General features: G+C 38.2%; 2 protein-coding genes across 2 annotated transcripts in view; one reads left to right on the top strand and one right to left on the bottom strand.

The window, feature by feature from the left end:
* Positions 1-5,458, top strand: part of FBXO36 (F-box protein 36) — a 97,911-nt gene extending 92,453 nt beyond the window's left edge. Inside the window, exon 4 of the mRNA XM_074191207.1 lies at positions 4,690-5,458. Within this exon, the coding sequence (XP_074047308.1) occupies positions 4,690-4,881 (192 nt within the window). The 3' untranslated portion in view covers positions 4,882-5,458. The remainder of the gene's footprint in view (positions 1-4,689) is intronic.
* Positions 4,688-12,723, bottom strand: part of SLC16A14 (solute carrier family 16 member 14) — a 58,119-nt gene continuing 50,083 nt past the window's right edge. Inside the window, exon 5 of the mRNA XM_074191206.1 lies at positions 4,688-11,894. Coding sequence (XP_074047307.1) covers positions 11,743-11,894 — 152 coding nt within the window. The 3' untranslated portion in view covers positions 4,688-11,742. The remainder of the gene's footprint in view (positions 11,895-12,723) is intronic.

The raw sequence follows: 12,723 nt of genomic DNA, 5'->3' as shown, positions 1-12,723 counted from the left end.
CTCTCAGTCCTGGACCCTGTGTTTTTCTAAAGGCAGTTCACCAGCCTTAGCCTTGCTCTTAATTTATTTTTGCCTATTGGTCATAAAGTCATTCTAACCTGAGTTCTAATCCTGCCTCAGACATGTACTAGCTGTGTGACTCTGGCTGCATTGCTTTAACCTCTTTTAGGCTCAGTTTCTTCATTTGTAAAATGGGGATAATATGTATGGACCTTCCTCAAAGAGTTTTTATGAGGATCAAATGAGATAATATAGATTAGCAAAACATGTAAATATCACTATGATTCTGTTGGCTCATAATGAGATTCCCATAATTTTTTAAGAGAGGAATTCTGTTCCTTAGATTCAATTGTAATTTTAGAATGCGAGAATGGAACTCTACTACATTTTTATTTTTTTATTTTATTTTACTTTGGATTTTTGCAAGGCAATAGGATTAAGTGACCTACCTAAGGTCACACAGCTAGGTAATTATTAAGTGTCTGTGGTCAGATTTGAACTCAGGTCCTTCTGACTCCAAGGGCAGTGCTCTATTCACTGTACCACCTAGCTGTCCCTCTACTACATTTTTTAAATTAAATTTCATTCTTACTTTATTAGACATGTCATCCTGGTCCATCAGGTTCTTTTTAGATCTTGCTTCTAATCAGATTCAGTGTTACCCATTTGTTTCTGTTTTGTGTCATCTGAAGATTTTATGAGCATAAAAAATGGAATTGGTTATAATTCCTTCCAAAGCAAAGATAAAAATGCTGACTAAAACAAAGGCTAGGGACCAATCCCTGGAGCATCCCTCTAGAGACCTCCCGTTCTTTAGTGACTATTGTTTAGTTTTACTTATTCAGTCAAATCTGAGTTCCCCTAATTTCCCCATTTTATTCACAAGGATAAGAGACTTTGCTGAAACCCAGATATGCAGTAGCTCCAGTGGTCGTCTGAGCTACCAGTTACCCTATCAAAAAAAAAGAAAATGAAGTTAGCCTGGCATAGCCTATTCTTGATGCCAGGTTGCTGTTAAGTGATGATTGCTTCCCATTCTCAGTGATCAGAAATCATTCCTTTAAATATCTATATATTCTAGGATGGTATCCAGAATCAAAGTCAAGCTCAATCATAGTTTGCAAATTCTGTTTTCTTCTCTGTTTTGAAAATTGGGACATTTTTTGCCTTCCTCCTGTCCTAAGTCATTCATCTGGAATCTTGCAAAGCCTCTAAAGTTTCTCAGTAATTTCACCTCCTATGAAGTAGTTTTTCCAGGCCTGGGGTCTAAATTTCATTTAGGGCAATTAGAGTCTGTCTGTCCATTTCTTTTCTTGCCCTTACTTCTTCACTTTATTCCTTGATAAAACCATTTTTGTTTTCTCCTCCCCAGGCCCAAGATTGTTTTTCCCTGGAACAGAAAACATAAGCAGAATAATAATTGAATAGCATATGTGTCTTATTCACAGTTATTTAGTATTATCATCCCATCCTTCCCAAGATCATTCTTATCTCTTCTTGTCCTTAACATAAACCACCACTCCTCTCTCCCCACCACTGTCCCTTCCTAAGAAGACCCCAAACCCAATGGATTTTGTTGACCATAGCACTGATCTTGACCTATTCTGGGATTTAGAGATTATAGGAACATGCTGTCCTTTTGCACATCTGCTTGTTGCTTGGCCTTACTTTCTTCTTACATGTCTATCCTTTAAAAAAACTGATTTGGTTAATTGGCAGAGGGCAAAATGTGAGAACAGTCAGAGATGGAGGATCTGTAGCTAGACAAGGACACAAGTATACTGCTGAGGGAGCTGTGAAGTGGTCCAAACATTCTGGAATGATTGGAATCAGGTTTGGAACCAGCTTGGAATTAAGCAAGAAAAATGCCTTCAATGTCTGTGTCCAACTGCCATCCTCCCTTGGTGCCCTGACCAAAGGAAGTCAAAGACAGAAGCAGAGATCTAATGTGGACCAAAATATTTCTGTGTGGATGTGTGTGTATTGGTAATATTAGTAGTTGTAGTAGTAGTAATAACAGTAGTGGTGGTGGTAGTAGTAGTAGTAGTAGTAGTGGTGGTGGTAGTAGTAGTAGTAATAGCAGCAGCAGCAGAGAAAAATAATAGGTGGGCACCTATTGATTGGAGAACAGGAGGGGGAAAAAACCACAACTATGGATAAAATGGAATTTTATTGCGTAGTCAGAAGCAGGAGATTTGTGTGAATTGGTGCAGAGGTAGATAAGCAGAACCAAGAGAATCATATATACAACAACTACAAGGTAAATGAATGATCTCTAAATGATAATTGAACTCTGAGTAATTAAAAAACTAAGGAAGGTCCTTAAAAAACTTTTTTTGGAGACTTCCAGCCAAGATGGCGGAGAGAAGACAGGCACAGTTCTAAAGTCTCCTCATCTCTTCCCCATCTATCATGTGAAACAAACCTCTTAAAAGAAAGCCGAACTAGGAAACCCAGAAAGGAAAGCCAGGAGAGGAAAATCTACCTCAGGATTCGTCTCCCGCAGCAGCCTTGGCTGAGGACCGGCGGGTGAGTCTGGGCTCCGAGGGAGACGCAGCCTGGGATCAGCCAGATTAACAGGTGAATCGGAACCGGGAGTCTGAGGGCCGGAGAGCCGGACCTGCTGGATCAGCGGTGGGGCTGGACGAAGGGGGCTTGGGGCCGCGGGGAAGCAGAGGCACTGGTGTTGGGGCTGTCCCCCTGGAGCTCGGGGACCAGGCTGGGGGAAGTGTTCTGGTGCAGGAGAACAGCAGACACCATCCCTGGGTTCCTCAGGTCTGAGAAACTCTGAGTCCATGCTTCCATTGCACTGAGGTCTCTTCCCAAACAAATGCAAATTATTTCTGCCTCAGGCCCAGGTGTGTGAGCAGAAGAACCAGCCCAGCTGAGGAATCACCTCAGGCCAGGGTAAAGCCCACCATTGACTGAAGGCAAAAGAATTCAATAGTTCCAACTCCTGCCTTCAGGCAAAGGGAGAAGGCCTCAGCCAAGGTCACAGACACTCCAGAGAGGGCAACAGCACCTCCTACTGGCCAGCCAGAGAAACTGCACTCAGTAAAGCCTTTAGAGACCCCAAGCCCAGGTGAACCAGCCCCCCCCAACTCAAGGTCTTAGCATAATGAAGAAGGGTCAGCGGAAAGGTGGATCCATAGAAAAATTCCTGGAAGGGAAAGACCCCAACTCAGAGAGACCTGGAACATCTGAGGAGAATACAATCTGGTCTCCAGCACAGAAAGACTTCCTTGAAGAAATAAGGAAGGAGCTTAAAAATTTGGGAGAGACAATTAATACCTTGCAACAAGAAAACAAAACCTTAGAAAGTACAATTGGACAAACACAAAAGGAGAATAAATCTCTCAGATCATCAATTGGACAATTTACAAAATGAGAATAATTCTCTCAGATCCTCAAACGAGCAAATGCAAAAAGAAATTAATTCTCTCAAAACCTCAACTGGTCAAATGGAAAGCTCTTTCAAAAGTAGAATTGACCAATTGGAAAAGGAGTTGCAAAAGGTTAATGAAGAAAACTCCTCCCCCCCAAAAAAATAATGGAGTCTACAGAAACTAATGACTCCACGAGACAGCAAGAGTCATTTAAACAAAATCAAAAAGTAGAAAGAATAGAAGCAAATGTAAAATACCTCATCAACAAAACCACTGACCTCGAGAATAGATCGAGGAGGGGGCAACCTGAAAATTATAGGACTTCTTGAAAACATTGAAGAGAAAAAAAACTTTTTGTATATGGTCCATTTGACCTTTGCAACAGCCCACTGAAGCAAGAATTATGAATCCTGTTGATCAGCTGAGGAAAACAAAGTTCTGAATATTTGTGTGACTTGTCTGTGACCATACAGTTACTAAGGGGCAGAAGTAGGATTTGAACCCAGGTCTCCAGGTTCACATTTCTAGTACACCTCGTTATTTGACAGAGATTCTAATATAACTGAGTTTATGGTTCTCTTTCTGGTGAGATGTTTTTGAGAAGTTATTTGCCAACGGGTCAGTCAGAAAGCCTTTATTAAGCATCAGTGCTGCGATACAAAGAAAGGTAAGAGAAAGAGAAGCTCCTTTGCAAGGGAGTCAGTATGCAAACAATTCTGCATAAACCAGCTAGGCCCATGATAAGTAGGAGATAATCAAGAGAACAAGGAGCTGAGCACCAGCGTAGGTGGCATTCTGGCCACCTCTCCCTATAGACAGCAGTAATAAGGTGGGTACGACTGACAGCACCTGGAGGTGTGTTGGCAGGATGGTGGATCCACGGGTTGTCCACAACTATTGATTGTAGTTATTCCTGTACAGATCTCCTTCTTTAGGGTGTGACCATGGTCTCCTCTATAAAATGGGGATAATAATGCCGTCAACTTTGCCTCACAAAAAACTTGTGAGATGCATTAAGTGGGTCACAACTCTTAAAGTTATAGATAAAGGTCAGCAGTTGTTTTTACTGGAGTTTTCCTTTCTGCGACTCTATGCTATGCAATGCAGTCCCTTGCACATGACTGTACTCATTCTCTCATTCATTCACTCATTCATTCACTCATTCTTTCACCTTCTTGATGCAAGATGCTTAGTCAATATTGGATTAATGAATGAAAAATGCAGGTCCAGGGATGGCGAGTAGGGTTGGACTCAGTTACATGAGTCTGGAACATAATCTGTTTTCTCCATTTTCCACCAATAGTTTTGCACCTCTGACAAACTGTGGGAGCAGATTGTTGCCTCGACATGTGACACCATCACCCAAGACATGAAAGCCCTGGCAAAGGACATCGGTTGGAGACAACTATTCTTCACCAATAAACTCCAACTTCAGCGGCAGATCCGGAAGAGAAGGCAAAAACAAGAGGATAATAAGGAGCCAGTAGAGGTCTAGGCAGCCCTGAGAGCCTCCCCCACCTTCCCCTACACACCCACCCACTTGCCTCCCCACTGTCTCATGGTTTGACTGGAATTTTCATCATCATTTCATTCTTTGGGACAGTCTTGATTTGAGAACAGTGCACTGGGATTTTTTTCCTTTGCTGATCAAAGAAGTTTATAAGAAGATGTTGAGTTTCCAAACAGAAGCCTAATCAAAATGTTAGATGCTACCAACAATACCATGAAGTCAATCAAAGTGTTGATTGAGTCATGAGCCCTGACTATGTCCAGTAAAATACCAGCACCCCCCTCCTTTCCCAAATAGCAGGTCTTTTGAGATGAAGCTTCCTTTTTCTCCCCATTCAATTAGCATACCATGGTCCTAGTAAGCATAAATGAGAGATTCATTTAATGTGTATTCTAACAAAGAAAGTCATAAGATGACTTTTGGTAGCAATGGAAGGGTCATTGGCCATTTGGGATTTTTTTTCCCTTGCTCTTGAATCCAACTCTACATATTTCCAAAATGAGACTGTAAATGGAAGTTAAAAATAAACATCATGGGGCCTCTGCTTCCCCCTCCACCCCAATGCTGCTTCTCTGCATCTGCTGTGTCTATACACCCTCATTACACTGTCCCTGGGCAGATAAGAATTGATTTTCTTATGTCACTTTGGATGATGTCAAGTCAACCCAGTGGTCACTTTGAGTCTCTCTGTGAGTGTGGATGAGTGTGTAAGGGAAGAAGAGAGGAACAACCTTGAAAGATAAGAAGCCAATTTTGGGCAGGAGATGGGGCAAAGTGTGACCTGCCTTTAGACCAAAACAATAATTTAATTGTTCTGTGTAAGCACATAAATAATTCAATGTGCCAATATGCAATTGTAAATACAGACTAAACCAATCATCCATCTGAAATGATGTAGCAAAAGGTTTCATTTATAATAATTCCCCTTCTAAACAGCAATTGAGAAGAATTGTCATGCTTAATAATGATGCACTGTGACTTAGAAAATACTATTCTGAAAACCAAAATGAAGAAATCTGTCTTTTTTTTAAATACATTCAACATTCTTCTTTACTAATTATTTGTGGTGCTTTATTTTTAGCAATACTAAAATATTTTTTTACAGAAAGTGCATCTGAAGACATCACTCTTCTATTAATGTGTTTGCCCTCCTCTTAGCAGCATAAAACTAAACCTTAAAATTATATGCATGTTTATATGTAATTGCTGCTTTCAGGAATTATTATAATATAGGACTGAAAGGGAGAAAGATAGTAATGACTCATAAAACTCTGAAGTTTTAGCCTCAATTCTTTGCACCTTTTTATCTATCACTTCATGTACACTGAAGAATAAATAAGATTTTGCTTGCTGTGGTTATTGATCTATACCTTTTTTCCTCAATAAAATTCCACATACTGTAAATTAGGACCAAAGAATTCAAATAAACTCAGTTTTAAGGACTGACCAGAAGTCCTTGTTAATTTTTCTTTCTTTTTACTGGGACATCAGAATTTCTGAGGTCTCTCTACAGTTAAGGAATGTTTGTTATTTTTGACAAGCTGCCCATACAAAGAAATGTTCATTTTTGATGGTGACCATCCCTAAATTTAAATCTACATCAATTCAAAAGACTTCTCTCAATGGCCCAAGAATACTTATTTTTAGGCCCAAACATTCCTTTGCTACATGCCATTAGTAAGTTTTCATTTATTTCTGAGAACAGGCTCCCATAAGAATGCAGAATGATTAAAAATGACCTTGTAAAACATGTAATTCTTGATAAAAGGATCTGACTTTGGCCTTTTGTCTCCAGAGTCTCAAGTCATGGAATTCATTTCAAAACTCAGTTGCTATTTGGATTGAAAATGAGATAGTAATTATTGCTAACTTTTCCAACCCTAAACAGTGGAGTTCAGTTCTAAAAAGGGATTATACTTGAGCTGCAGCCATGCCAACCCAACTATAACGTGACTAGCACCATGCTAGATGTTGGAATACAAAGAAACTTGCCCTTAATGTTCTTTAGGTTTTATTTTTAATTAATTTTCTTCTTTGTTTTAACCTTTCCCCCCATTTTGGACTTAGGTATAAATAGAAAACCCACATGCTGTTCTCTTACCTGTAGCTTTATGGCTTTAGCTTGAGCATTCCACAAATCCATTTGAACATTTCCTTTTAGGGACCAAAGCTGGGTTGCCCTCTGGCTGACTGGAATCTTCAGGGCTGGGAGCTTTAGAGACAGCCTGTGCCATTTCCATTTATTATCTGAATCTTTTTTTTTTTTTTGGCATTTATGCTTGTCAGTCAAGCTGTAATGACCAACGCTGGACCAGATGCTGTTGTTTTTGTGGGACCCTAAGATATAGGGTCTCCTGGGTGGGAGATGGGGAGAGAGAAAAAGATCTCAGAACACAGAGTCCCATACATGCTGGGAGTCTTGGGAACCCCCATTAAGGCCACTGTTGCTAGGGCAAGGAGCTGGGGTAGGCTTGGTGGGACTCACATGGGTGGAACTGAAGGAAATAGCTTTCTAATTAGATATCAGATCAGTTGTACCTCTTTCCACTCTTATAAATTCTTAGGGTTGCCTCAGAATTTTTGTTTTTGTGGATCAGGTCAATGCCAGCTAGGTGATGCTGTGGATAGAGTGCCAGACCTGAAGCCTCAGCTTCCCAAATTCAAATCTGGCCTCAGACACTTACTAGTTATACAACCTTGTTTGCCTCAGTTTCCTCATCTATAAAATAAGCTGAAGAAGGAAATGGTAAACCACTTCAGTATTTCTGCCAGGAAAACCTCAAATGGAGTTAGTTATAAAGGGTTGGACATGACTGAAATGACTGGAAAAAAAGTTTCAATATTTACCATATTTGAAATTAGAAGTCTTACTCTTTTTTTAAATTTAAGGCAATGGGTTTTAAGTGACTTGCTCAAGGTCACAAAGCTAGGCAATTATTAAGTGTCTGAAGGCTGGATTTGAACTCAGGTCCTCCTGACTCTAGGACTGGTGGTCTATCTGTACCACCTAGCCACCCCCTAGAAGTCTTATTATTATTAAGAAAATGGTTCTGCTCTCATGGACCCTTGAAAAGATCTAAGGGCACCCCCATGGTACTAGGACCACACTTTGAGAACTCTGTTAAGGCAAGGCAGCTTCATCTCAGGAACATGTCCAGGTACCTTTTCCTGAACAGCTCTTACTTTTTAACATTAAATTTTAAAAGTTGGATAACTATGTAGGTAGGGGGGCGGCTAGGTGGCGCAGTGGATAAAGCACCGGCCCTGGAACCTGGATTCAAATCCGGTCTCAGACACTTAATAATTACCTAGCTGTGTGGCCTTGGGCAAGCCACTTAACCCCCTTTCCCTTGCAAAAACCTAAAAAAAAAAAACCCCAAACAACTTTATGTAGGTAGGTCAATGAGATTTGTGCTATCCAGAATAGAATAAAAAAAGTGATTTTACTGCTGAAATATTTGCACAAAAAATAGGACTGTTGAATTGGGGCAGAGGACAATGGCCTTGCTGGCTTTATCTAGCCTTTTTAATCTTGTCCTTAGATTTATCTAGATACCAGTCAAGGAGCATATTGAAAGATGAAGGAAGGCTTCATCCATAAAATTCCTGTGAAATTTTGTTGGAGAGTCCATAAAATGGTTTTGGGTTATATAGGCTGACAATTGGGTGTTAAAAGAACTTTCTAACCCTAAGTCAGATGGCTGGCTTGAGCTAGGAACCTCAGTCAACACTCTGGACAACAGACATCAAAGGAACCTTTGCCTAGGACATTTTATAGATTGCCTGGCTGAGTGGATTATAAAGGTTTATAGTCCTCAGCTCCCTATAATTATTCAAAGACACAATGAACTTATCTTAAGAAGACAGATTTTTATTTCATAGTCATATCTAAAAAAAAATCATTTTTATCTTTAGACAAAAAACAAATGATATAAATATACAGTGAGTCCCCTACCCCACCCCTAATAATGAGCACTTGAAATCATAGAATGTATTCAATGGGAAGCATCACATGTGTGTTCTACTTAATTTTTATGGCATTCTCATTAAATCATTTACAATGAACATATATTTAAAAAAGAATACTGTGAGCAAATTTCATTTTTAATAAAGCAAAGCATTCTAACAATATGATAGAAATGATTATTCCCATATAGATGTTTATTCAATGAGCAACTATAATGCATTGGACCTGAACAACCAGAACTTCAAAGTAGTTAAAGCACAGGTAAGTTAGGGAAAAATCTGTATGCTTTATGTTTACTCTGGGTGATAGAAAGCCAGTGATATACATATCAGAACGTATTAACTGTAGCACCAGTGATACAGTCAGCAATATCATCCCTTTTTATTTGGTTTCATCAGAAAATTTAAGTAATGTGATAAAATGATAACTAGTTTTTCCATGCCATTCCTAACTCTATAAAATATACAGAAGATGCTCTAATACTCGTCACTTTTCTTTTAACAGTGACAAATCTAGTAACTAACAAACACTAAACTGAATAGAGTAGGACATGCAATCTATTTTCTATAGATTGGGCAACTTTTGATTATCGGCAGTTGAAATGCCTTTGTTTCCTCCTTTTCATTGCTTATCTCTCTCCATTTCATTGTTCAACCTTTTCTATCAGAGTGGGGCAAGAAAAAATGGAAACCAGAGAAGTAAGTCCATTTTATTACCTGCCAATGGTTCTAGTGAAAGGTTTGGTAGAAGAGAAAATTGAAGCTATTGGCTAAAATTAGATTTGGTTAATTAAATGTACACCCATAAATAAATATATATAAATATACATATATACACACATACATAAATATATACATATATATATATTTATATTCTCAGAGTTATTTCTGTCTTATATTACCATGAATAAGCAAGACTGAGGTACCTTAGCCACATTTCACTCTATGCTCTCAGGCCCTGAGGAACTGAAATAATTTTATAATGGGAAAAAATTTTAGTGGAAATATTGTAGAGCTCTAAACTATGCATAAACAATTAAGGCAGCCAGAAATTTCCAAACTATTTTTCAGAGCACTCTGCTATCTGATAAGGCTTTGACTTAGAAAAAAGGGATTATTGAGGGCAGTGTGGTATATAAGATAGCATGCACTGCAATGGGAGTCATCTCATCTTGTTCCAGTTTTACTCTTCATTAGGTTTGTGGCTTTGATTAAGCCAACTCTTCTCTCTGGGCCTCAGTTTTCCCATTTATCAAAGGAAAGGGTTGGACTAGATGGGTGTTTTTCTAACTATTTTGATCATAGAACACTTGCCCTGAAATGTATTGATAGAATTCATCAACACCATCCAAAAGCAGGAGATGGAATTTCCCTTCCCAAATGTATAACTATTAATAAATGAGATCTTTGTTTGGACTTTTTTTTTCCTCTTTATAATCTAGTATTTTGGATTTCATCTCCCAACCCAGCTGCCATTTTGATTATCTCTTGGATAGATGGCTTAGGAACATTTTAATGCAAAAGAAAAGAAACTAATACAATTTTCCTACCCTCTCACACTCCAAATGCCATACACAGTAAGTGGACACATACATGGTTTCATGCTGAGTATTCTAAAAAGAAAAGTATCACTGAAATTCAAGTTTTCTGATGGGAACTCTATGTATAGTGTGTGCAACCAACATCAGGGATCTGCAAAAGACAGTTTAAAGCTTCTGGGTTGGGTGGTTGCAGAGATATCTTGTAGTTTTAAAGGATGATGATGATTCAGGGAGAGCCTAATCTAGCATCAGATATGGCAGGTCTTTTGTTCAATAGGACTAATTACAAATCTGTTGGAATTACAAATTAAATGGATTATCTGCTTAGTAATGAGATTCATCAGAATGAAGAGCTAGCTAGCTGTAAAGATCATTCTATTGCCAGGGGCACATATGTATAACTTATCAGTTTATTATCACATGTCAGTATTTTTGGCCATATTGTATTGGCAAAGAGTTTTTTAAAGACTTAAGAGTTTATCTTTGCAAAAGGCCTTTAGGGATGGTTATAAAGAGATTCTACATTTTATATGGAAGGAACAGGCCCAAGGGGAGTTAGGACCTGAGTTCAAATTTGTTTGGCCTCAGACACTTAATAATTATCTTGCTGTGTGACCTTGGGTAAGTCACTTAACCCCTGATGCAACCTCCCCCAACTCCAATTTTTTATTTACCCAAAGATTTGCCCTTAAATCTAAGACTGGCATTCTCAGAATCAAAGTGTTCTGAAATGCAGTAGCCCTTGGTTCACTATTTGCCTATGACTATTTTTTCCCCTACTGAAAATGTATCAAGATCATTTTTTGTGAGAGACAATATTATTATTCAGAATTTATTGAGAAAAATATAAATTGCATTCATTTCTTTGTTGTAGAAACATTTTTTAAATTGTATAAAACTATTTGAATCTTGAGCATATGCCAGTTTTATTTTACATTGATATACTAACAATTCTTCACAGGAAAGAAGGTTCAGAAATCTAGTCACAGTCTTGTGCTTACAAACCCATTTATCAACCTGCTTATGGTAAGTAGTAGTCTGATAATTTTTTTTTACTCCCAGCTCACAAAGGAAATGATTGCAAAGAGGTTTTGTTTTATTTTTTAAAGCTTCTTTCTTTTTTTTTTTAAAAAAAAAAACAAGCTCTGAGGGCTCTATGTGCGACAAAGCTTTTGCTTTTATGAGGATGTTTCCAGAAATTCTTGACCAGCCCAGCTTTGATGCATCATGTCATCCATATAAGCTCAGCTGCTATTCAGCCCCAAGTGGTGTACCTTTCTTCTTTAGGTCAGCAATGGGGGGGGGGGGGCAAGAGCTTTTGTCTCCAATTCAAGTGGTACTAAACATGAGTGCCTTCTATGTATTTTTTCCTTGGTTGCTCCTTTAGTTGGATACAAGGTTGAATGAGTAAAAAGAGCATTCCCACCATGTAAAGCAAACCACATATGTAGAAGGAAAAATCATATTTCTGGGTGATGTCATAGATCCAACCTGTAAGAACCAGAAAATGGGGAAAATTAGAGTCTTTTTCATGATCTTCTGCTATACTCTTTATGCATTTATTTCATTTCATGCAAAAAATGCTGTGTAAGCATTGGGAGTAACCAGCAAAAATCATTTCACTTGAAAATGTTCCAACAGGACTGAATAAATGTTTCCTCCATTTGTCATTCTTTCATCTTTGCTTTTTTCTAAGGGGTGATCCTGGGCTTTTGTCCTTAGAGAACAGAAATTCAGACAGGCTTTAATCAAACCACAGGACTGAGTTGTAGCCAAATTTTATTTATGAAAAGAATTTGAACATTTAAATGTTCAACATGAAGTTCTTCCATTTCAACAAGTGCTTTGATAATAATTAAAATTTATATAATAACTTGAAAAACACATTAAATATACTTTATTTGATGCTCAAAACCAGTTATTATCCCCATGCTACATTTAAAGAAACTGAGGCAGCCAGGGTAAAATGACTTGCCTGAGGTCACATAGCTAGTCAGTGACAGAGACTGAATTTGAATTTAAATCTTCCTGCTTCCAAATCTGAAGATTTTTCTACTAACTGCCTCAATTAGAGATGAGTTTATAATTAAAGACTTTAAAATCAAATTTCCTATTCCAATTTCAAAAGATGAAAATGCATAAAAATGAAGACAAAATACATAAAATTGATTCTAGAACTTCAGCTAGGGAATCATAATTAGAATAAATTCAAATAACTTAGATTTCTGGGGAAAATCCTTCTTTTATCACCTATGAAAAGTATCACGAGAGGCTGCACCCCACCTGGCTCATATCAGAAGTTCAGAACATCTTCAAAATA

The sequence above is a fragment of the Macrotis lagotis genome, chromosome 6 (assembly GCF_037893015.1).
Source record: "Macrotis lagotis isolate mMagLag1 chromosome 6, bilby.v1.9.chrom.fasta, whole genome shotgun sequence".
NCBI classification, from domain to species: domain Eukaryota; kingdom Metazoa; phylum Chordata; class Mammalia; order Peramelemorphia; family Peramelidae; genus Macrotis; species Macrotis lagotis.
Note: the sequence above shows the minus strand (reverse complement) of the source record. Positions and strands in the feature narration are given on the sequence as shown.